Source organism: Pongo pygmaeus, chromosome 16 (assembly GCF_028885625.2).
Source record: "Pongo pygmaeus isolate AG05252 chromosome 16, NHGRI_mPonPyg2-v2.0_pri, whole genome shotgun sequence".
NCBI lineage: Eukaryota > Metazoa > Chordata > Mammalia > Primates > Hominidae > Pongo > Pongo pygmaeus.
In genome coordinates, this window is record NC_072389.2 from 48,002,443 (window position 1) to 48,028,985 (window position 26,543).

Here is a 26,543-nt window from a genome sequence, read left to right on the forward strand (position 1 = left end):
TCCCCCATCTCTGTCTCTTTCTCACCTCACTCACTGGGAAAGCCAGATGTCATGTCAACTATGGAGAGGCCCAAATGGGGAGGAACTAGAGCCTCTGGCTAACAGCCAGTAAGGAACTGAGGCCTGCCAACAGTCATGTGAGTGAGCTTGGAAGTGGATCTTCCCTTTCCAGCCAAACTTTTAAATTGATTTTAACCCTGGCTGAGAGCTTGACATCAGCCTCATGAGAGACCACGCATGAGCTAGAACCACTGAACTAAGCCACTCTTGCATTTCTAGCTCCAAGAAATTGTGTGAAATAATGATTGTTGTTTAACGATGCTAAATTTGGGCTAATTTGTTACACAGCAATAGCAATGGATAACATATGGGTTATGTTACTAGAGCCCAGCCACATTTACACTGTTTCTAAAGGTAATATTAAAATGAAGCACTGGCTAGGCAGATTATAGAAAGTGGCTCATGTCTATAATCCCAAGATTATGGACAGGCTGAGGTAGGAGAATCTCTGGACCCCAGCAGTTTGAGACCAGTCTGGGCAACACAGTGGGACCCTGTCTTACAAAAGATTGAAAATTAGCCAGGTGTAGGAGCTCACACCTGTAATCCCAGCACTTTGGGAGGCCAATGTGGGAGGACCACTTGAACACAGGAATTTGAGACCAGTCTGGGCATCATGGCAAAACCCTGTCTGTACAAAACAACAACAACAACAACAACAACAGCCCCATTACAAATCACTTCAGGTTGTTTAAGGTAACTGTTTAGATGTAAGTTTTCATTGCCAACCTGACAGGTTGGTGCCAACTTGCTATCCCTGAAATACAGCAAAATTAGCTGGGTGTGGTGACTCATGCCTGTAGTCCTAGTGACTTGGGACGCTGGCATGGGAGGATCACTAGAGCCCAGGAGCTCAAGGTTACAGTAAGGTATGATCGTTCCACTGTGCTACACAGCCTGGGTGACTGAGGAAGACCTTGCCTCTAAAATAGAAACAAAAAACTGAGAAATAAGTATACAATTGATGCAGCTGACATTTCATTAGAGACTTTCAATTAATACAAAAAAATTAGCCGGGCTTGGTGGTGGGCACCTGTAATTCCAGCTACTTGGGAGGCTGAGGCAGGAGAATCACTTGAACCCAGAAGGCGGAGGTTGCAGTGAACCAAGATCGCACCACTGCGCTCCAACCTGGGCAACAGAGTGAGACTGCGTCTCAGTAAAGAAAGAAAGAAAGAAAGAAAAATAATTCAAAGATATCTAAAAATAAGGTCAAACATCACATACATGAACGCAAGCCTATAAACAACTTGTCAGAGAAAACACTGCAGTAGTGTAAGAGAACCATGAGCACAATCTTTGTAAACAGGACAGCATCAAGAGAGGGCAAAAAATATCAGGAGAAATGGAGCAAAGGTTTTAGAAAGCCTCCACGAAGGGAGGCACAGCACAGTGCTGCTGGAAACATGCTAGAGCAAAAGTTAGTACACAGCATGATAGAGTCAAAGAACAAAGTGAACCTGGGAAGGTGGAAAGAGTGGATGAATGGAAAGAGGAAAGGTGGGTTGGGAGAAAGGATGGAGCAGAGAGGGAGGGAGTTAGTAGTTACCTACCTCTAGCCCACATGATAGCTTTGTACAGTTTGGAAAAGAATGCCCTTCCAAAAGGAAACAGCCCTGTGCCAAGATGCACAGTTTGGAAAGCAAAGTCTGGGGTAGATTTCAGCTCTAATTCGTTTCCTGGCTAGATTCCTTTATGCCGTGAACAACCTGCCTAACTATACAAAGCAGTCCTGGGAAAGAGGGACCTGCTAACTAACTCTGGTGAAGAAGCAGGCAGGCCTTTATTTCCCTATTTTGGAGCACAGGCAAATTTCTCAGAACTGTACACAAAATGTATTTTCACCGGTATCTTTTCCCACTGTTTTGCACCTGATGTGGAATTGTGTTCTAATAGAAAACATTTCAGTTTGGGGAACAATGCTGTTTCTGGTGAGTTGCAGGGGTGGGGGGGACTGCTAGATGATTATGGAATTTAAGGAAACCTGGTAGCTCTCATCACATAAGGATAGATGTACCTGTGGGTACATCTATCTAAGATTTGTGTTCACAGTTACTTATTTAGCCTGGGGGCTTTTCATGGCTTTGCTTGGCCATCTCTGGCTTTTCTGGGGCTCCTCCTCACACAGTCACCGGGGGCACCACTGCTTACTGGTAACAGGGTAACAGGCTTCTCCAGCTGAACGCCCAAAACTGAAAATAAACAATAGTGGTTCCTCAAAAGTTTCCTTTGCAGAAGACCTGTATCATAAATGCCGCCTCTACCTGCTTGTTAAAATGAGGATTCCTGAGCACACTCTTCCCCAGACCTACTAAAACAAAAGTTCTGGAAGTGAGGCCTGGGACTCTGCATTTTGAACAGTGGCCATCAATGTTAGAAAATGATTGTTTAACAGGAATGTGAAATATGAGAAATTCCTGGGTGGACTTTATGAAAGAGAAAGGGAATTAAAGGCTCAGGCCTCCCAACAGTGTACAGTGTGAAGAACAAACCATGAATGGTTAAATATATGCCTTCCTCAGTAAATGTATAGTAAAAATTGCTAGGAACTTTAAAAAATTGTAGCATATATAAACACAGAGAGCTAGCGCTTGTAGTCTAATTAAAAATGTTATTCTAAAATTAGGTTATAATGACATTTCACGTATTGAGTTTGATATAATAAAAGAAGACCTCACTTTTTGAAAAATTTCATATTGGAGGGTTGACTATAGAACTTAGTACAAAATGACTCCCTGGGCCATCTGCAAAATTTAGGCCTCTACTGAAGAATCTTAGTTGATCAACTTTTAGTCCTTTCTTAATAGCACCTTGAGTGGATAACAGAGAATAATAATAAAAACAAATTTCTTACCGCTGTAAGGGGTCCTTCTGCCTGCGCCTCCATTAGACTTGTGGGCGTAGCTGCAATAAACTGACTAGCAGCTCCAGGCTGGAGTTCCAGCCTATCTGTATATTGTTCTGAAGCAGCAGTAGGAGGACCCTCTGCAGAAAGTGCTAACACCACACCTGAGGTTTCCTTCTTTAAATGATCATTTTCTGCCCAAGGACCTAACTGGAGCTTTTCATCTTGAGGTGATGCCTCCAGGACTTGAAGTACTTCAGGCTCCTCATCAGAAGGACTTCCAGTTGTTTTATGTCCTACAGCCTCATTTGTCCTAAAATCCTGAAGGTCCTGCTCCTTGTCCACAATCACCCATTCTTTGGAATCAATTTCTTGCTTGCAAGAGCTCAGGTTAACAGCTATAAATCCATTGCTGCCACCACCATCTGCCTGCTCAGGGGTGTTGGCAGAAGCAGGCTTGGAGGCATCTGGAAGATATTCTTCATCATAGTGCCAGATGTGGTCAGTACGGGACACAGCAGGAACGCAAGGCTTATGCAGCAGAGCAGGGAGAATAGATTCTTTTCCTGCACTGGTACCTTTCTGCATTTTCTCCAGGCTTAAGGAAATGGAAAGAAGTTACTCAACTGTCCTAAGGAAACATTTATTATATAATATATAAGCTCCATACAGAACTAATATGGACACAAAGATGAGAGAAAAAAAGATAGATAAAGCACAAGGAAAGTTTCACAGCATTGATAATGCTCTTCTCTACCTGCCACATCCTGCTTTGGAAGATGGAGCTCAGTTCTTTCCTCGGCAAGGCCCTTTTTAGTTCCCTTCTTTTGTCAAACCAACTTTTTATTGAACTAAGCATTTATCCCTATTGTATGTTGATATTTATTCTCAATATGAGCCACAACTCAAAATGTGTAAACCAATGCCCCATCGATCCTTTTGATCATGTGAGCATGTAGACATGTGCTTACATAACATAGCTATGAATGATTAACATGTGAGGAAGAACACACATATGTGAAGGATTGTTTAAAATGGACGCCAGATTGGAGTAGGCCAGAAGAGGCTGAATTGTCTTGGGAAACAGTAATTACCATCTTAGTCAAATTCACAGTCCCTCTAACCTCATATTTCATTACCAATAGTAGCCACTAGAGATGAACCATTGAAGGGCATGACTACTATTAAAGGAAATTAGGTCTCAATACTGCGAATACTACTGAAGTTTCTATAATTCATAAATACATCCCACACTTTTTACATTTCTGTCTTCTGTTATCAAAATTTGTTGTAGGGATAATGTGCCTCAAAACCATGCACTACAATCTTTACCTATGTATAGATCTCTCAAGTTTCACCTTCCTTTCTCTCTAGGTAGACTGCAAACTCTCGAGGGCAAGCATGATATACTTATTGGTGTCTATTTTCCTACAGTATCTTACTCCTAGAAGGTCTTCACTAAAGCGAATTGAACTGACTGTCCCTTGTGTATAAATTACTTTTTCCCCTCCTTTATGTATTCCCCTCATCTCTGCCTAATGCCATCTTTATCATGCCCTCTCCAACACTACACTGTTGTGTGGAAGAGATTACTTTCTAAACAAAGTTACTGTAAAAATGTTCATTTAACTTGTACCTAGTGTTAGGAAGTTATCAGCCCTACTGCTCAGCTTCCAAAGCCAAAGGATATGCTATAGAATTTATAATAATTAAGAATCAGGATAATAATAATTAAAAACATGGATGAAAATTAGAGCTTAATAGACTCAGTGTTACAAAAATGCAAGAATTTCTTATTTGAAAGACTTTATGTAACAGAAATATACAATAATAACAACAACAACAACAACAATAATAATGGTACCTTAGAAGCTTTAAAAAGAAAAATACACTATTTTATACCAGGTCTCAAGGAACTTGTCAGTGTCTGGCTTTGGCTCCAGGGTCAGACGTTTTTCGAGCTCAAAGCTGTGGATGGAACGTAACTTTCGCACCAATGGAATATCTCTGTCTGGCTGAGTAATCTCTGAGCGGACACGAATTGGTGACCCAAGGCTTGGAGCATTGAGAAGACCATTTGCCTGGCCATGGCTATTCTCCTCTTCAGTAGCAGCCTATCCAAAATATAAAATAAAACCATGAAAAACATTCTAGGCAACACACATGAGAGGAATCATTGAAGCCTTTCAAAATAACATAAATAAATGATTAGATGTGTTTTCAGACGATTAGGATATTTTGGCTAGTTTACTTCATTACATTTTTATCTATTAACTCTTCATTAAATGTGTGTTCTTAATTTATACTCAGTTTCAGTGTTATTTTAGTTTTTTAAAATACTTTTGGCACAAACGTAAATAATCTAAAAATGTTTAACAGACTTGGATTTTTGAATTATGTCTGACTTGAGGCTTGTAGTATCCCATTCCACTAACCTGAAACTGAAACCTGGAAAGGATGTTCCCTTTGAGACATAAGTGGTCTCACAAGTTAGGAGAGGCTGCCAAGCCAGAGTCGCTATATCTCTTTTCTCATTCTCCCTCTAAAAACAAAAAACAACAAAAAGCCTGGGGGCCAGACTACTAAGGAGCTGAGGCAGAGGAGGAGGAGGATGAGTGTGAGGCAGCTCAGGGGGTGGGACTGTTTAAGTACAGGTGCCTACAGCAGCACATTGTCAGGGAAACTAAGCCTTATATAAGCAGTGTTGTGACAGAGGGAAGTCTGGGACATCTACTCTGATTAGAGACCCTCAAGAGGATGCCTAATTGGCTCAAATTGGTGATACACTCAGGGTAGCAGCAGAAACACAAGCCAGTCTTCCTTGAAGGAAGGTTTCCCCAAACCCCAATTTCGGTCTCCAGAACTCCCATCAATTATTAATTAATTAGCCAAAAAAAAAAAAAGAGAGAATCAATACATGAGAAGGCATGCTACCATGATTGACACAACAGAAATAATAGTCAAAATTAAGAAAAACATTTAAAACTCCCAAATATTTCAGATATTGAACGGTTCCAATACAAAATATAGACCAGCTATGCATAAATGTTTAAATAAATAAAGGTTATTATAGCAAAGATCAACAAAGGGTTATTTGGAATTAAATGACTGATTAACTTAATATTTAATATTAAATTAACAAGTTAAACAGCAAGTAAGTAAAAAAAAAAAAAAAGGTTGAAATTATTAATTAGTGAATTGGAAGACACAGCCAAAGAAATTACCTAGAATAAAAAACAGCAAGATAGGCCGGGCGTGGTGGCTCACATCTGTAACCCCAGCACTTTGGGAGGCCAAGGAGGGTGGGTCACAAGGTCAGGAGCTGGAGACTAGCCTGGTCAACATAGTAAAACTCCATCTCTACTAAAAATACAAAAAAAATTAGCTGGGTGTGGTGGCACATGCCTGTAATCCCAGCTACTCGGGAAGCTGAGGCAGGAGAATCACTTGAACCCAGGAGACGGAGGTTGCGGTGAGCCGACGTCATGCCATTGCACTCCAGCCTGGGCAAGAGACCAAGATTCCATCTCAAAAAAACAAAAACAAAACACAAAACAAAGCAAACCCAGCAAGATAAGAAGAAAATTATGAAAAAAGATATTAAGAGATATGATGGATACAATAAAAAGCCATAACATATGTCTAACTGGAGTCCTAGAAAGAGATAATAGAAAGAATGAAGAGGTAGTAACATTTAGATACAGAATGGCTGTTATTTCCCAGAACATATTTTTATACAAAAATATGAATAAAAATATTCAAGGGACACAAGATATCCCAAGCCAGATAAACAAAAATAAATATATGCTTAGAAACATCATGGTGAAAACACAGAACACAACAGACAAGAACAAGAACTAAAAAGTAGCTGGGAAGGAAAGATGAAGATGGGGGAAACAATCACTTAAAAAGAAAAAAACAATTAGAACGACAGTAAGTTTCTGAACACCAATGACTGAAGCCAGAGGAAAAATAACTATCAATAGAAAACTTTATATTTGGGCTAGGCATGGCGGCTCACACCTGTAATCCCAGCACTTTGGGAGGGAGGTGGGTGAATCACTTGAGGCCAGGAGTTCAAGACCAGCCTGGCCAATACGGTAAAACCCTGTCTCTAATAAAAATACACACAAAAAATTAGCCAGGTGTGGTGGCGCATGCCTGTGGTCCCGGCTACTCGGGAGGCTGAGGCAGGAGAATTGCTTTAACCCAGGAGGTGGAGGCTGAAGTGAGCCGAGATCGCACCACTGCACTCCAGCCTGGGCAACAAAGCAAAACCCTGTCTCAAAAAAAAAAAAAAGAAAAGAAAAGAAAACAAACAAACCAAAAAAACCCCCAACTTTATATTCGGCATAATCTTGAAAGAATGAAGCTAAAATAAGTACATTTATAGATAAGAAAATACATTTATAGAAAGAGTCCTCTACCAAAAGACCCGAGGTAAAGGAACTTCTGAAGGAAATATTTCCGGAAGAAAGATGAGCCAAAGACTTTCAGAAATGAAAGGAAATGGTAAACGTCTTTGAAAGTCCATATAAACATTACTTGTATAAAAGAACAACATTAATAATCCAATTCAAGGCTGGGCCTGGTGGCTCACGCCTGTAATCCCAGCATTTTGTGAGGTCGAGGCAGGTGAATTACTTGAGGCCAGGAGTTCAAGACTTAGCCTGGCCAATACACGGTGAAACCCCGTCTCTACCAAAAATACAAAAAATTAGCCGGGTGTGGTGGCACGTGCCTGTACTCCCAGCCACATGGGAGGACGAGGCATGAGAATCACAACCCGGGAGGCGGAGGTTGTAGTGAGCTGAGATCGCACCACTGCACTCCAGCCTAGGTGACAGAGAGAGACTCTGTCTCAAAAAATAAATAAAATAAATAATAATCTAATTCAAGTCATTATTTTTTGTTGTTGTCTGTTTGAGACAGAGTCTCACTCTGTCACCTAGGCTGGAGTGCAGTGGCACAATCTTGGCTCACTGCAGCTTCTCCTCCCAGGTTCAAGCGATCCTCCACCCTCAGCCTCCCAAGTACCTGGGACTACAGGCACATGCCAACATGCCCGGCTAACTTTTTTTTTTTTTGGTAGAGACAGGGTTTTGCCATGTTGCCCAGACTGGTCTCGAACTCCTGGGCTCTAGTGTTCCTCCCACCTTGGCCCCCCGAAGTGCTGGGATTACGGGTGTGAGCCACTGTGTCAGGGCAAGTCATTCTTTTTCTTTTTTTTTTAAAGAAAGAATTAAAATTAGAAGAGTACTAAAATGTTGGGAGAAGGGTGAATGAAGTTAAAATGTTCTATAGTCCTTGCAGTATCAGAAAGGTGGTTAAGATATTGCTTAATTTTAGACTTTTAAGTTAAAAATAATTGGGAAATTTCAAGGACAACTACCAAGAGAACAGAATTAGAATGTTTAAATCCCCAATAAGTACAAAGAGAAAACAGAAGACGAAAAATACCAACAAAATCTGTAATGAAAAGGCAGGAAAAAGGCATTAAAAAACTGAATAGAAATTTAAAAGAGAAGAGAAACGAGTTCATATAAAAATAATTTGGCTGGGCATTGTGGCTTGTGCCTGTAATCGTACCACTTTGGGAGGCTGAGGCGGACAGATCACCTCAGGTCAGGAGTTCGAGACCATCCTGGCCAACATGGCAAAACCCTCACTACTAAAAATATAAAAATTATCCAGGCGTGGTGGCAGGTGCCTGTAATTTCAGCTACTTGGGAGGCTGAGGCAGGAGAATCACTTGAACCCGGGAGGCAGAGGTTGCAGTGAGCCGAGATCGTGTCACTGCACTCCAGACTGGGTGACAGAGCGAGACTCTGTCTCAGAAAATAAATACATAAATACAATAATAATTCTAAATGTAAATCAATTAAGCTGACTAATTAAAACATAAAGACGTAAGATTGACCACTTATATTCCACTTAACAAAAGTCACAACAGAATACAGATGAGAAAAAATAGAAAGATAAAGGCAGAAAAAAGATACACCATGCATGTACTACCCAAAAGAAAGTTGGCATGACTGTATTAACATCTGACAAAATAGGCTTTAATGCTAGAAAAAAAAAATAGTAGGAACAGAATAGAAATAGTCACTATATAAAGAAAAACAAAACTTTTAATCACCTGGCAGATGTAAAAACTCTAAACTTGTATGCACCTAATAACTCATGGATGAAAAACATCATTGTGGAAAAATATTTAGAACAGAATGAGAATGAAAATACAACACACCAAAACTTTTGCAATACAGTAACAGAGATATTTATTACCTTCTTTCTGCTTGTCTTAGCTTATTCTGCTGCTTCTTTTTCTACTTTCTTGAGGTAGGATTTAGACTATTGATGTAAAACCTTATCTTTCCTAATGTAAGTATTTAGTGCTATACACTTCTCTCTCAGTACTGCTTTAGCTGCCTCCCAAACATTTTGATATGCTGTAGTTTCAATCTCATTCAATTCTATGTAAATTAAAAAAATTTTCCTTTAAGGCTTCCTCTCTGACCCATGGATTATACAGAAATATGCTGTATAATTTCCAAGTGTTTAGAGATTTTCCTGTTGTCTTTATGTCACTGATTACTAGATTAACTCCATTATTTTCAGAGAACATAGTATGTGTGATTTCAATTATTTAAACCTATTAAGGTTTGTTTTGTAGCTCTGCTTTTATGGAATCTAACCTAAGACAGTGGTTACCTCAGTGGGGATAGGGTAGAAGCATAAATATAGAAGGAATATGTTAAAATATTCTAGTTCTTGGGGCAGATGGTGGATTCACATGCTTATATTACTATGCTTTGACATGACATATATAAAATCTTTTATATATAGTATAAGTAGATTTTAAAAGATAAATATAGCTGTTTTGAATTTTTCTCCTAGATGACCAATAAATTCCTAAAGTTACAAGCTCTATCCATGCACTTTTTCATGTATATATGTATATATATATTTTTTGAGGCGGAGTTTCGCTCTGTTACCCAGGCTGGAGTGCAGTGGCATGATCTTGGCTCACTGCAACCTCCACCTCTCAGGTTCAAGCAATTCTCCTGCCTCAGCTTCCCAAGTAGCTGGGATTACAGGCACCCATCACCACACCTTCCTAATTTTTGTATTTTTAGTAGAGACAGGGTTTCACCATGTTGGCCAGGCTGGTCTTGAACTCGACTTCAGGTGATCCACCCACCTTGGCCTCCCAAAGTGCTAGGATTACAGGTGTGAGCCACCGTGCCTGGCCCTCATGTACATATTTTTACTTATACTTCTACTTCAACCACTTCTTCCATAAGGCATGTTCCCAACTCCCACCCCATCTGCATGCATTTTAATTCTTTTTAATGTTTTGCACAATGTTCTGTCTTGTATTATATTTGCTTGTGCAGCTACATATCTACCCGAAGAGACCGTAAGGTCCTTAAAGGTAAAAGATGTATCTTAAACTGCACAGCACCTAGCATAGTAAATTGTCTTCAATATTTAGCTTAATGCTTTATCCAGATGTTCAAAATGAGAGCTTGTAATGTACAGCACTATACATTATAAATTCAATAAACTGCACATCACCATGATAACAAATAATGAACTTAGGGTCAAAACTATCTACCATTCAAATTTCACTGAGATTAACTAGTGATAGTGGGTAAGAGACAGAAACTAAAGTAACTAAGATCTTCTATGTCAAGTGCCACTTCATTCTCTCACATACACAGATATCCATATGGGCTGACAACTGAGAATGTCACTAGTGATTTTTTTTTTTTTTGCTATAAGAACAGTTTGTTCCTGGTGCCATAAAGACAGCCACAGCTGATACTAGAAAAATCTGACACTGACTCCCTGTCTACTTTCCACTACTCATTCCTGATTACTATTGGTCCAGATTGTGCTTTGTCAACAGCCAGATCACATTGTGGCATATCGCATCGATCCAGAGATCATTTTGCAAATGACTCCCATGACTGAACATATACACCTGCTATAGTCTGAATGTTTGTGTCCCCCCAAAATTCACATGTTGAAATTCTAACTCCCAATGTGAGGGTATTAGGAGGTGGGCCCCTTGGGAGGTAATTAGGTCAAGAAGGCAGAGCCCTCATGAATGAGAGTGGTGTCCTTACAAAAGAGGCCCAAAAGAGATCCCTTTCCCCATCTACCACAGGAGGACTCAGCAAGGAGGAGCCACAAAACAGCCCTCACCAGACACCAAATCTGCCTAGCCTTCCTTCTTGGACTTCCCAGCCTTCTGAACTGTAAGAAATAAATTTCTGTTGTTTATAAGGTACTCATACCTTACAAATTCCAAGCTTTATCTTGTTTTTGTTGGCATCCATTTCTTCCCAAACATCCTTCTCCTGGGGACGGGGGTGTCCCAGAGATCCAGGCAATTTATCTGGTGACACACCAACAGGGATGCCATTTTCTCCATCGCTAAGCTGTTCATCTGGAAATACCTCATCTGTATTTTCTCGAAGCAAGTCTCCAGGGATGGGAGTGGCATTGGCAATTCTACATATGAAGGGAGGAAAAAAAGGCAAGAATCAAAAATTACTATGAGACTATCTTACATCATTTTATTTCTTCATGTAAATGAACTCCACACATAATTAAGAGAGTTTAAAAAAAAAAAGCACCTTGAAAACTTAGGTTGGTCGGGCATGGTGGCTCACGCCTGTAATCCCAGCACTTTGGGAGGCTGAGGCAGGTAGATCACTTGAGGTCAGGAGTTCAAGACCAGCCTGGCCAACATGGTGAAACCCTGTCTCTACTAAAAATACAAACATTATCTGGGCGTGGTGGTGGGTGCCTGTAATCCCAGCTACTTACGAGGCTGAGGCAGGAGAATTGCTTGAATCCAGGAGGCGGAGGTTACAGTGAGCCGAGATTGCGCCACTGCACTCCAGCCTGGGTGACAGAGCGAGACTCCAGCTCAAAAAACAAAAAACAAAAAAACAAAAAAAAAAAGAAAAAGAAAAAGAAAAAGAAAAACTTAGGTCATGCCAATCCTACAAAATAAAACTTTAAAATTTTGATCAATTAGAATTTTCAAGCTGATTTTAAAATACAAATTCTAATAACACCCTAATTTGACAATCACTTTAAAAGTAAGAAGCATTTCATCTATTTTCAAAGAAGTCTCTGTCAATTATAACAACTTTTTTTTTTTTTTTTTTTTGAGACAGGGTTTCACTCTTGTCACCCAGGCTGGAGTGCAGTGGCGCGATCTCGGCTCACTGCAACTTCCACCTCTTGGAGTCAAGCGATTCTCCTGCCTCAGCCTCCTGAGTAGCTGGGATTACAGGTGCCCACCACCACACCGGGCTATTTTTTGTATTTTTAGTAGAGACAGGGTTTTGCCATGTTGGGCAGGCTGGTCTCAAACTCCTGACCTCAGGTGATCTGCCTGCCTTGGCTTCCCAAAGTGCTGGAATTACAGGCGTGAGCCACAGTGCCTGGCGTGTTAGAGAATTTTTAAAAATTCTAAACAGGAAAATGTTAAGTGGTGTTGAACTCAAAATAAAATACAAAGATAAATCTCCAAATTAACATTCATTTGGGAAGCAAGAATTACAATTAGGGGCACACACATAGACTGAGTGGGTCTCTGGTATATCTGAAGACCAAAGGAGAGGTTGGGGGTTTTATTAGAGAGATGTCACATACTGTTTTGAAAGAAAGCTCATTGGCACTAGAGAAGCTTTTGGGAGCTGGCAGGCTCTGACTGGTGAGTGACAGAGGTATGTAAATTTAGTCTTAGAGTCACAGCAGGCCATTTCAGCAGCTGGGCTTGTGAGAAATTAAATTCTTGGAGCAGGTGCTATGTGCCCCAAGTACTTTCTCCCTGGTCTCTTGATTGATTTAGTTGAGTATGACAAGAATGACCTAATTTGTATAATCAACTTGCGCAGTGCCATAATGAAATAAACAGGTGTCAGATCAATCAGCTATGTTATTTTTTTACAGTGTGAAATGTGTATTACTTTTTCACTTGCAGATTTTTTTTTTTTTTTTGAGACAGAGTCAAGCTCTGTCTCTCAGGCTGGGGTGCAGTAGCATAATCTCCGCTCACTGCAACCTCCGCCTCCTGGGTTCAAACGATTCTCCTGCCTCGGCCTCCCAAGTAGCTGGGATTACAGGCATGCACCACCATGCCCAGCTAAATTTTTATATTTTTAGTAGAGATGGGGATTTGTGCCATGTTGGCCAGGCTGGTCTCGAACTCCTGGCCTCAAGTGATCCGCCCACCTTGGCCTCCCAAAGTGCTGGGATTACAGGTGTGAGCCACTGTGCCCAGCCACCTGCAGACTTTTTACTAAGCACCTACTACATGCAAGGCCCTAGCAACACAAACAAGAGGAAGGAAATTCTTGCCCTAGAGGGGAAACTAGACTTTCTGTAATTATACAGTTGATATAGTTCAGCATGAACTGACCTGGGGGAAAAAAATAGCAAATTATTAATTGGTATTTGTCTATATATTTCTTTCAAAGTAATTCCAGGTCTTATTTACATGGTTGGTCATCGCTCCCTTAGACCCTCCCATGAGAGGCTTTTCTAGTTCACAGTAACCGTTCACCAAGTGAAAAGGCTCCTGCCAGTTCTATAACTCTATATTCTAGGGTTTTTTTTTTTTTAATATTGCTGACTGAACACAATACTTAGCACACAATGAAACCTCCTCTTTGAAGTCACCTGGAATGTCTCAAAGTAGAAAAATTAGTTTTCAGTACACTATACTGACTCCTGTAATTACTGTGAGTGGCAACACAGGCATCCTCTCAGTGAGCCACTTTAAGGGTCACAGTTAGATCCTGGCACTGGTGTCACGAGTACTTCATATGCTCTGAGAAGACCAGTGATTTTTCAGGGACTTGTTCCACCTGACTTGGTAACCGATGACCTTCACCACTACCTTTGCCTAAATGGGTCAATGCTAGAATGAACCTCTTTATCAACAGTTTACAAGGATATAATCTAGAAAAGCACTGATAATGGCTTCCAGAAAAAAAAAGAAAAAAAAAACTTACAACCTAGTAAAGTAGTATCTGTAGTTCTGACAGTAGAAGCATATTTAAAAGGTAGTTTGGCCTAAAATAGTTCAAATAAGCAGATTCATTATAGAGATAATTAAAGATCAGAAATAAATTGGCTATTAACAGATTTTTCAGATATTAGTTCAATATAATTTATTTATTGATGCAAGAGTCATAATGGACACTAACATACATGTACTACACGATAATCCAAATGTTTATTGAAAGAATTCCCTCTATTCCTGAGGAAAGAGAAAGGGAAATAGATGAATATTTGAACTCAAGAAGCTTAGTCTATTATCATCACCTTTTTTCCATTTAATCACTCAGTATTCTTTCAAGTCCCTTTTTCCCTTATGTCTAGCCATTATTCTGCTTTTTTTCCAACTACCTCAATTCGTTGGCATTTCCTTCTTTCATGCCTCAGGAAACAAACCACACCTCCATCTCTGAATACACTTCTACTTTTAATCAATCCTACTTTTTCTCTTATCTCTTATGCTTCAATATGATACCACTCATTCCAAGGACCCTGTCCATCTTCTCCACACAGGCTCTCTTTTATAGGACTCAGGTTCCTCTCCCACCCAGCCCCTCCCTCTGCATTTATTCTCCACTCCTTTCTCCTTCCCTGGTTATTGTTTCATTTCTTTTCCTAAACTCTGATCCAAATCTGGAGTATGCAATATGGAAAGAAATAATTCCTTCCCAGGAAAATTATATCATGTTCAGGAATATGAATGAGTAAGAAAGTATACATAAGAGTGTTATTAGCACATGGTCTGTGTTTCCAGGCAAGGTATTATATAACTGAAGCAGATTAAGGGAATAAGTAAGAAAATGTGTGGAAGAACTGAAGAGATATGAGAGAAAATAGCAACAACGAACATCCTTTTCATATTTCATTCCCCATAATCTAAGGCAAACTAGTGCCTGTGGGCCAAATCTGGCCTGCTTACCTACCTATTTTTTTTTTTTAATAGACTTATTGGAACACAGTCTCGTTTGTTTACATGTTGGCCATGGCAGCTTTTGCACTACAATAGCAATGACAGTAGTGACAGAGACAGCATAACTCACAGATATTTATCTTACCCTTTACAGATAAAGCTTGCTGGCTCATGATTTAAAGCGTCCTCTTACCTTCTAAACTTTCATTCTCCCTCTACGAAGAAATTCAGGGTTCTGGGACATACACTATAAATTTTTCTCTTTAACACTGATTCTCCAGGTATTCTACCATATCATTTGCAAAAAGAAAAAAATCAGAGATTGGCAAACTTTTTCTTAGAGGGCAGATAGTAATGGTTAGGCCTGTGGGCAAGATTCACTGATGGATGCTACAATTAATAGGAAAAGTATGACAAGAAACACAGTGCTGACATAGTTGCAAATATCTCCCCACAAGATTATTTCTTACAAAGAGAAAAACAGTAACTTTATAGTAGAAAGAACTGGCCACTGTAACTAAATTGTCAACATTAGTATCATCAGTAATGAGACATACTGACATTATGTACCTCCTTGTTTAATGCCATAGGTTTTCCTCTGATCTTTGCTCTAAAGTTATCCCATAGATTCTGATAAGTAGTATTTACATTATCATTTTTTTCTATAACTTTTAGTTTTTATTTTCCTTTTCACCCAAGAGTACAGTCATGTATCGCTTAACAATGGGGATACATTCTAACAAGTGCCATCGTTAGGCAATTTCGTCCTTATCCAAATGATCACAGCATATTTAAAAAAAACTATACTGTACAGCCTATTACGTGTCTAGGCTATATGGTATAGCCTAGTGCTCCTAGGTTACAAACCTGTACAGCATGTTACTGTTCTGAATACTGGAGGCAAGTGTAACACAATGGTAAGTATTTGGGTATTATAACATATCTAAACATAGAAAAGGTAGAGTAAAACTACAGTATTGTAATCTTATAGGACCACTGTCATATATGCGGTTTATCACTGATTGCGATGTCATTACACGGCACATGACTGTAGTTTAATAGGTTCTTAAATTTCCAGTAAAAGGGCCTTTGATATTTTAATTTTGTTGGTAATTTCTAGTTTTCTTGCAGTGTGATCAGATAGCATAATACTTCTTTATGGAACTACTTACATGTTTCTTTGTGACCTAATATCTGATCAAATTTTTGTGAATATTCCAGGGGCCCCTGGGCAGGAGGTATAGTCTCTATCATCAAGGTATAGAGTTCAGAAAACATAAATATGATCTACCTTACTATGATCACGCTGTTTAAGTCTTCTGTCTTCCTATTCTCTGTTCACTTGATCTGTCTTAAACTGAGGGTGGTACATTAACATCTCCAATTATGAGTGTGTTTTTATGTCTCCTTGAATATCCTGCAGTTGTTGTTTCCTAAAGGTGAGTGTCATGATTCTGGTGACTAAATATTAATAAATTTTGTATCCCACTTGTGAATTGTGGCATTTGGCATTAAAAAGTGCCCTTCCATCTTTTCTAAGCTTTTTGTTTTGGCTTGAATTCTACATCGTCTGTTATTAGGATCACTTCTCTTTTCTATCTTTCTGATATATCTTTGTCCATCTCTTTCTTACTTTTTTTACGTGTGTGTCTCTTATATACAGCATATGCATATAGCTATACAATCCAAACTGAAAATCTTTTCCTTTTAATAGGTGAGTTAACCCCATGTATATTTATTGCTGTGACTGATATGTTTGGTCTTAAGCCTGCTGTAGTATTTTACTTCCTTAAATTGTATTTGAGCTTTGTAACATGATGTAATAGGATATACATAGACAGTAAAATGGTTATTACAGGGAAGCAGGTTAACATATCTATCAACTCACACTTTTTTTGTGACAAAGAGCAGCTAAAATCTACTTATTTAACAAAAATCTCTAATACAACTTTATTTTTATTTAAGATATGTCCAAGTCTTCTGAAAATACAATTTTATTAAGGTTATTCCTTGGGTTGTCCATTAGATCTCCACACTTGTTCACCACATATCTGCTATTTTATATCCTCTGACCTACATCTCCCCATTTCCTTTCCTTCCTCCCTCCTTGAACCCCCTGTGGTAACCACTGTTTCATTCTCAATCTCTGTGTATTTGAGTGCTTTAAAATATATATATGTGTGTGTATGTATATATATATATGTGTGTGTGTGTGTGTTTTGTTCACATATAAATGAGATCATGCAACATTTTTATTTCTGTCTGGCTTATTTCACTAAGCATGTCTTTTAGTTCCACCTATGCTGTAGCAAATGGTAGGATCTTCTTCTTTTTAAAAGCTGAATAAGGTCGGGCGTAGCGGCTCATGCCTGTAATCCCAGCACTTTGGGAGGTTGAGGCAGGCGGATCACCTGAGGTCAGGAGTTCGAGACCAGCCTAGCAAACATGGTGAAACCCCATCTCTAATAAAAATACAAAAATTAGCCAGGTGTGGTGACACAGGCCTGTAATCCCAGCTACTCGGGAGGCTGAGGCAGGAGCATCACTTGAATCCAGGAGGCTGAGGTTGCAGTGAGCAGAGATCATGTCATTGCACTCCAGCCTAAGCAACAGGGCAAGAATCAGTCTCAAAAAATAAAAATAGAAAAATAAGAAGCTGAATAATATTCCATTATATGTGTGTGTATGTATTTATACATCATCTATATTCCATTGTGTGTGTATATATACACAAATACATACAATACACACACACACGCGCACACACACACACACACACACATTTTCTTTATCAATTTGTCCATCAATGGGTATTTAGTTTGTTCCTGTATCTTGGCTATCGTAAATACTGCTGCAGTGAACACGAGAATGCAGATATCTTATTTGGTCAACTAATTTTCAACAAGGGCACCAAAAGGACACAATGGGGTCCAATAAATGGTGCTCTTCAATAAATGTTGCCAGAAAAACTGGATTTCCACATGCAAAGGACTTGGACCCCTATTTTACACGATACACAAAAATCAACTAAAAATGTATAAAAGACCTATGTTAAGACCTGAGACTATAAAACTCCTAGAAGAGAACATAGAGGGAAAGCTTTGTCATAGTATTTTATTATTATGTGCACAGTATCTTGCTATATTTGCTATATTTCTTCCTCTACGACATGTATTCTTTGTCCTTTTTTTTTTTTTTTTTTGAGTCAAGATCTCACCCTGTTGCCCAGGGTGGAGTATAGTGGCTCGATCTCAGGTCATTGTGACCTCCATTTCCTGGACTCAAGCCATTCTCCAGCCTCAGCCTTCGGAGTAGCTGGGACTACAGGTGCACACCACCACACCTGGCTAATTTTTGTATTTTTTGTAGAGACAAGGTTTTACCATGTTGCCCAGGATGGTCTCAAACTCCTGAGCTCAAAGTGATCTGTCCACCTCGGCCTCCCAAAGTGCTGGAATTACAGGCATGAACCACTGTGCCTGGCCTGTACTTTAATTTATAAATAATTTTGGGGGGTATTTCAGAAGGTTCGCCTTTTTGTTCTAATGCTTATCTTTGGACATAAACCTTTTTAAATGTTCTAGTTCTCTGTGAGTTTTTGTTTGTTTGTTTTGTGATGGAGTCTCACGTTGTCGCCCAGGCTGGAGTGCAGTGGCGTGATCTCGGCTCACTGCAACCTCTGCCTCACAGGTTCAAGCAATTCTCCTGCCTCAGCCTCCCGAGTAGCTGGGACTACAGGTGTGTGCCATCATGCCCAGCTAATTTTTGTGGGGTTTTTTTGTTTTTTTGTTTGTTTGTTTGGAGATGGAGTCTCGCTCTGTCACCCAGGCTGGAGTGCAGCGGCTCGATCTCAGCTCACTGCAAGCTCTGCCTCCCGGGTTCACACCATTCTCCTGCCTCAGCCTCCTGAGTAGCTGGGACTACAGGCACCTGCCACCATACCCGACTAATTTTGTTTTTGGATTTTTAGTAGAGACGGGGTTTCACTGTGTTAACCAGGATGGTCTCAATCTGACCTCGTGATCCGCCCGTCTCGGCCTCCCAAAGTGCTGGGATTACAGGCATGAGCCACTGTGCCCGGCCAATTTTTGTATTTTTCAGTGGAAACGGGGTTTCACCATATTGGACAGGCTGGTCTTGAACTCCTGACCTTGTGACCCCCCCGCCTCAGCCTCCCAAACTGCTGGGATTACAAGTATGAGCCATCACACCCAGCCAGTTCTCTGTTTTTAAATCTAACCTTCTACTATTTGGTTTCTCAGTTTTAACGTATTATTTTGTTTTTCTTCTTCAGGGACTCCAACAACCTGAATGTTATTTCTTCTCTGCCTTCAATTTGCACTACCTTCTCTCTAACTCTTTTGAATTATCTCATTTTCATTCTCTCAGGGTTTTTTCTTTGTCCTTATTCAATGACTTCTATTAAATTCTCACTTACGTCTACTCTCTTTTGTGCACTTTGTAATATATTCTTCAATTATGAGATAATTTTGTCTTTTCCTTCTATTTCTTTCCTGAGTTCAATCAATTATGATTTCACTTCTTCCTCTCCCAATAAGGTCTGAACTTCAGCCCTTGGGCAGGGGTGGGACAGTTCTTGCTTGGATGTTTAATCACAATCAGTCCTAGGCATCATGGCTGGAGCTTGTATCTGCTATTCCTGTACCTGTATTCTTTACATTTATCTTTATTTCTTATTAATCAATCCCACGTTATTCCAATTCCCTATTATTGACTATAGTTAACAATATCTTGTGTAGGCTGGGCGTAATGGCTCGTGCCTGTGATTTCAGCACTTTGGGAGGCCGAGGCAGGTGGATCACCTGAGGTCAGGAGTTCGAGGCCAGCCTGCCCAACATGGTGAAACCCCATCTCTACTAAAAATACACAAATTAGCATGGTGGCACATGCCTGTAATTCCAGCTACTCAGAAGGCTGAGGCAGGAGAATCGCTTGAACCTGAAAGGTGGAGGTTGCAGTGAGCCGAGATCGCGCCACTGCACTCCAGCCTGGGTGATGGAGTGAGACTCTGTAGCAAACAAACAAACAAACAAACAAAAATACTAGTGTATATTTCAAAATAGGTAGAAGGTTTGAAATGTTCCCAACACAAAGAAATGATAAATGTTTGAGGTAATGGATATCCTAATGACCCTGATTTGATCACAACACATTGCATGCATGTATTAAAATACTGCATGTATCTCATACATATGTACAATTATTGTGTATCCATAAATAATTCTTTGATTTTTTTTTCCTATTCAAATTACTATGTAGTTTCTGTCTCCTGACTGGACCCAAATTGATACATCTTTTTTCCTCCGCCACTCCACTAATGAAGGACACTTCTCCCTTTTTTTTCTTTTGAATTATGCATATTTTTACTTCCCTGAAATTAATCATCTGATCTATCAGGACACTTTTAAGTATTTTCCTTATTAGCATGGGTTTAGTCTTTCTAGCACTGGTTTTATTTATTTATTTATTTTTTGGGATCGAAAGACAGCTGGAGTATGGCATTGGTTTTACATCAACCTTACATCCCATTGCTAATTTTCGTCTTCCCCACAGTTTTTCTTGATCTGTCTTTATAAAGTCTTCTGGCAGGGGCAGGTGAGGCAAGAGCATGAAAGATACTGCACTAGGATTTGTGGTCTCATTTTTTTCTCTCTTTTTATTTACAGTTATTTTGAAGCTTGGGCATCTTCTACAAGTTATGCTGAGGACATGGTTTTTCTCTGTAGCTTTAGTTTTCCTTCTTTGTTATTCTGTGTTATTTTGGAGAAAATATTGGAAGATGGGAACATAAACTGCCTTCATTGTTTTTAGGTCCCTGAAGTGCTATCACCTGGATTTTTGCAAGTTTGAGACTTATTTCTAACAACCATCAAAGGGGAAGGACAAAAACACTAGAATAAAATTTCTAGACTGGCTCCAGCTCTGCCACTAACATTTACCTAAAGTTGGATTTACTTCAGTGTTAGGATTATTTCCTCATTTGTAAGATAGGGTGGCTGGACTAGGGCAGTGGATCCCAAACTCTGATAAGCATGGAAATGTTTGATGCATATGGACTTCTGTGCCCCACTTCTAGGCATTCTGATTCAATAGGTCTGGGGTAGGTCTCAGGAATAGGTGTTTTTTAAAAACATCCGTGGTGATTCTGGATCTAGTCAGGTTCTCACATTTAGGAATGCTTAGACATGATAGTCAGTGATACTATCCAGTTATGTGAGTCTATGAAAACTCTTCCGATGATTCAACAAGTTCTAGTGATCCCATCTTTCAATATAAAAATCACAGCTGGGCACAAGGGTGCATGTCTGTTGTCTAGAGAGGCTGAGGTAGGAGGATTGCTTCAGCCCAGGAATTTGAGGCCATAGCGCCCTATGACTGTGCATATAAATAGCCACTGCACTCCAGCCTGGGTGACACAGCCAGACTCCATCTCCTAAAAAAAAAAAAATTAGGCCGGCGCAGTGGCTCACGCCTGTAATCCCAGCACTTTTGGAGAATGAGACAGGCAGATCACTTGAGGTCAGGAGTTTGAGACCAGCCTGACCAGCATAGTGAAACCCCATCTCTACTAAAAATACAAAATTAGCCGGGCGTGGTGGCAAAGGCCTGTGATCCCAGCTACTTAGGAGGCTGAGGCAGGAAAATCACTTGAACCCGGGAGGCGGACGTTGCAGTGAGCCGAGATCGCGCCACTGCACTCCAGCCTGGGCAGCAAGAACGAAACTCCATGTTTAAAATAAAAAAAAAAATCAAAGCAATGGATGAGTGGTATAATGTCCCAATTAACTTAAATTGTATGATAATTTGTCCCTATTCACTTTATTTTCCCCAGAGACGGGTCCCACTCTGTTGCATAGGCTAGAGTATAGTGGCACAATCATAGCCCACTGCAGCCTCTAAGCCCCGGGCTCAAGTGATCCTTCTGCCTCAGCATTTTGGGTATTTACTTTTTTTTTTTGACCAAAAAGTTTGAAACAACCAAAGCAGGTAAAAAATCAGAAAAAAAAAAAAAGACAAATAAAAAAACAAAATAAAAGACAAAAGGAACTCTATTTAATACACATAGAGAAAAAACATTAACAATAAAAAACTAAGATCACGGAAATAGATCATAACCTTGTCTTAATACATTATGAAAGTTAAATCACTTTAAGAAGAACATGCTACATGCTTTGTTCCCACTAAACTTTGGCACAGTATAGTTAGATATAATTGTGGCACATTCTTTTCAGGGTTCCATATGTTATTTGGAAACACAACTAATGCTGGTCCTCATTTTGAAGAAAACCCATTATAAATTTGATATCAACAAGTCACATAAGCTCTAAGCGCTAAGCTCCCATTTCACAGTATAATCTATTAGTACTATCTAAAGCAAGTAATTCCAAAGGCGTACATAAGAGCAATGTTAATTTGAGGAGATCCATAGGCTTTCCCTGATGTCTTAGCATTTGTTCATCTGAGGGAATCTGGATGAAATAAATTTTTGCAAATATAATGCATCCAGGAAAGACACCACCAAATGATCTGTTTAGGACATACCCAATTGCAGCAGGGGTCAAGCGAGTGTGCAACTGAGGGGTGGTAGAAGTAGTGGTGGTTGTTAGGGAGCCATCATTTCCAGTCTTCTCCCAGTCAAAAGGGTCACTCTCAATTACTCCAAAAGTCTTGATGCTATTGTCAAACACGGATGTAAGAAGCTAAACCACAAAGAAAAAAACTAGAGTAAGTGAACAGTAAACATAGTCACTTTATTCTATAAGAGAAAGCACACCAGACTCATAAAATGATTTTGTAATGTGATTTTCTTTAAAAACTGATGGCTCAAATTGCGAAATTTGAATAGGAACTATAGGTGGATGATGATACTGAATTAATGTTGATTTTTCTCAGTTGTGTAGAATGTTTCTGTTTTTGAGAGATACATAATGAAGCATCATATCTATAACCTACTCTCAGTTGGTTTCGCTAAAGGATGTGTGTTGTGTATAAGTATATATGTTTGTGCACTCAATTGAACCATCTATTTTATCATTTATTTGTCAAAACAAAACAAAACAATGACTTTTTATATGTTTCAACCTAAAAAAGTAGCCAGCATTAACAGGTAATGTGTCTAGGTAAGGGGAATATAGAAGCTTATTGTGCTTTCCTTCATTTTTTTTTTGCAGGTTTAAAAAATTCTTAAAATATGTATGTGCATGTTTGTGTGTCTCCATATACAAATTATCAAAAATTGCTTGATTTATATTCTGTTAGTTTGATTTATATTCTGTATAATTTCATTTTTTGTCTTTCAATTCCTAAAGTTTGATGTGATCTTAAGAAGGATCTCATAAAAGACGTCTGTTGTTTCTGTCAGCAGGCAACATTTCCAATTTTATGATTATAGCTTTATTCTCTCCTCATCATTTCTGGAACTCTGTTAGTATCCTATCCTCTGAGATTCATCTTGTACATTTCCTGCCCCAGACCTGAAATCAGCACTTCTTTGGAGGATTTTGCTCAGGTCTGATTTAGGCTTTAAAAATATTACTTCACCAGCCTGGCGAACATGGTGAAACCCTGTCTCTATTAAAAATACAAACATTAGCCGGGTGTGGTGGTACACGCCTGTAATCCCAGCTACTCAGGAGGCTGAGGCATGAGAATTGCTTGAACCTGCGAGGCGGAGGCCGCAGTGAGACAAGATCATGTCACTGCACTCCAACCTGGGTGACGGAATGAGAATCTTTCTCAAAAAAAAAAAAAAAAAAAAGATTACTTCAGCTATTAAGTGGTCAATAGATGCCATAAACAGGGATGGGAATAAGGGTACTTGGAACAGATGACCAGTTAAGAGATTACTGTCAGCTGAACAAGCATGGTAACAGTAAAGGTGATAAGAATTGGACATAGATTTCTGTCCTGAGCCACTGGGTCAACGCAGTGACATGGAAAGCAGTGAGTTTAGGGAGGAATAGGAAATGCAGATATAAATTTGGGTGTCATCAGCATATAGATATCAAGAGATACTGGCCACGCACGGTGGCTCACGCCTGTAATCCCAGCACTTGGGCGGCTGAGGTGGGCGGATCACTTGAGGTCAGGGGTTCAAGACCAGCCTGGCCAACATGGTGACACTCCATCTCTACTAAAAATGCAAAAATAAGCAAGGCGTGGTGGCAGGTGCCTGTAGTCCCAGCCACTCGGGAGGCTGAGGCACAAGAATTGCTTGAGCCTGGCAGAGACTGCAGTGAGCCAAGATTGTGCCATTACACTCCAGCCTGGGTGACAGAGCAAGACTTGGGTCTCAAAAAAAAAAGAGAGAGAGAGAGAGATCATTTAAAGCCATAGAACCAGCTGGTATTATTGAGGAAGAATAGAGAGCAAAAGATCCAAGGGCTATAGCCTAGAGTACTTCAATATTTAGGTGAAAGAAGACAAAGACTCAGCAAAGGAAGCAAAAAAGGAGTGGCCAGTGAGGCAGGAAAACTATGAGTCTAGTATTCTAGACTACAAGTGAAGAAACCATTTCACTAAGGAGGATGATCAAATGTTATCAGTTGTAAATGTACAGTTATTTCTGTATTTAATTAATTTCTCTCTCTTTCAACCCAGACTATATGCTCCAAGATGCTGATATTAATCTGATCTTACTCATCATTGTGTCTCCAGGATCTCATACATTACCTTACTCATAACATTTACTCTAAAAAAATTCCAATAATATATGTTAATTTGTAATAATATTTACTGACTCACATGATTTGATCTTTCATTTAAGTTCCAAAAGGAAGAATTGTAAATACAGAAAAAGAAACTAAAAAGATAAAGGGAACTGGAAAAGACATGGTTATAAAATCTGAGAAATTTTATTTGGGTCCTATTTTTGTTCATGTAAGTCACCTACGTTATAGCTTAGATTTCTCCAAATGTCAGAGGTAGAGGGCTGTAGAAAACACAAAGGAGGAAATAAAGATGGCCCGGAACCTAGGGAACTGAAGTGCCAGACCTTTGACCCTCTCTCCTAACTCTGAAATCAAGGTTCTCATAGGTTCTCACAGAGTGAGATGCATGCTTCCTGGAAGGTGGAATCCCCATCCAGGGGAGCCTTGCTACGTGAGCACTTAGACTGCCACTGCTAAATTCTCTGTTCTGTACTGTGCTGCAACAGGAATGATCCTAAATGGTTTTTATGTCAGATGTCCTTTTATCATGGAATTATTTTCTTACATGTATCACAGTATTGTATGTCTTAGAAAATGTATTCTATGGCACGGGATCTCAAATTAGAAACAGTTTGTTACTATGATGGTGATATTAGACACCAGCAGCAGGAGGCAGAAAGATGGAGGACACAGAACAAAAGAAACAGAAAAGCTAAAAGCACTGAGGCACTTAAAGGCACCCTAGTGGGAACAAATGGTCAGACTGGGCAGAGCTCTGCAGATATTTTAGAGAAAAACATTTCTAATCTAGCAAAATAATTTTCTAATTCGGGAGCAGGGTGGCACTAAATCCTAACCTTCCTCAGATTGGAATAGTAGAAACAGGACAAGTCAAGGACTTACTTTTTTTGGTAACTGAATGTGTTACATCACATTTGGTTATGATAAATAATAAAAACAGAAAACTCTTAATTCAGTGAGTCAAATAGATTTTAGAATAAAAATTACCTTGTAAGTCATCTATATAGCATATACAGTATATGTAGTGTGTGAATATATGTCTATGTGTACATATATGTGTGTGTCTGTTAAATTTGAATAGTCCTCATGCCTTTATTTTTTGTTATTTTTATTTTTATTTATTTATTTTTGAGATGGAGTCTCACTTTCTTGCCCAGGCTGGAGTGCAACGGTGCGATCTCAGCTCACTGCAACCTTCGCCTCCCGGGTTCAAGCGATTCTCCTGCCTCAGCCTCCTAGGTAGCCGGGACTACAGGCACACGCCACCATGCCCAGCTAATTTTTGTATCTTTAGTAGAGACGGGGTTTCACCATGTTGGCCAGGATGGTCTGAAACTCCTGACCTCAGGTGATCCACCCGCCTCGGCCTCCCTAAGGGCTGGGATTATAGGCGTTGAGATACCATGCCCGGCCTCTCATTCTTTTTTATAACCCAATGTCATTGGGGAACAAAGCACTTTCCCATCAGAACAGGGACTCACTGTGGCAGTAATTCTCAAACTGGAAAAGGGAGAAGGGAAAAATATGAAAAAAATCTTCCAAATGATTCCAACGCTTCCCTCTAAAAGGCATGTCCCATATCTCTTCATTGGTAATCTCTGAAAATCTAGTATACATCTGACTCCTCATTTTACTTAATAATACATTCTTAGAAAATACAAATTCATCTACATTTAGAGTCTAAGTTTCTCAAACTAGGGTAACATGTACCCCCAGGGGATGCAGCCATATGCCAGAGAGAATTTAAAGTCATTTGACAATGTGGCACAGCTTCCTGGAGTATTTTACACAGAGGTATGACATTTATTACAATATTTTATAATACAATGAACACAAAGAAGTTGGAAGGCAAAATTTAAATGAACCTTTAAGATAAATCAGGAGAATACAAAGAAATTTTGGACTTATGGTTGACACTGTAAGGCTATTCCCAGACTTCTTGAGAAATATA

General features: G+C 39.5%; 1 protein-coding gene across 4 annotated transcripts in view; it reads right to left on the bottom strand.

The window, feature by feature from the left end:
* The window catches only part of TTBK2 (tau tubulin kinase 2), a 176,126-nt gene that overhangs the window by 25,312 nt on the left and 124,271 nt on the right, over nt 1–26,543 (bottom strand). For all 4 annotated transcript variants that reach the window (XM_063652156.1, XM_063652155.1, XM_054452122.2 and 1 more), the window contains 4 exons: nt 22,464–22,621; nt 11,209–11,425; nt 4,808–5,019; nt 2,915–3,503 (listed from right to left, as the gene is read on the bottom strand). In XM_063652156.1, the coding sequence (XP_063508226.1) occupies nt 2,915–3,503; nt 4,808–5,019; nt 11,209–11,425; nt 22,464–22,621 (1,176 nt within the window). The remainder of the gene's footprint in view (nt 1–2,914; nt 3,504–4,807; nt 5,020–11,208; nt 11,426–22,463; nt 22,622–26,543) is intronic.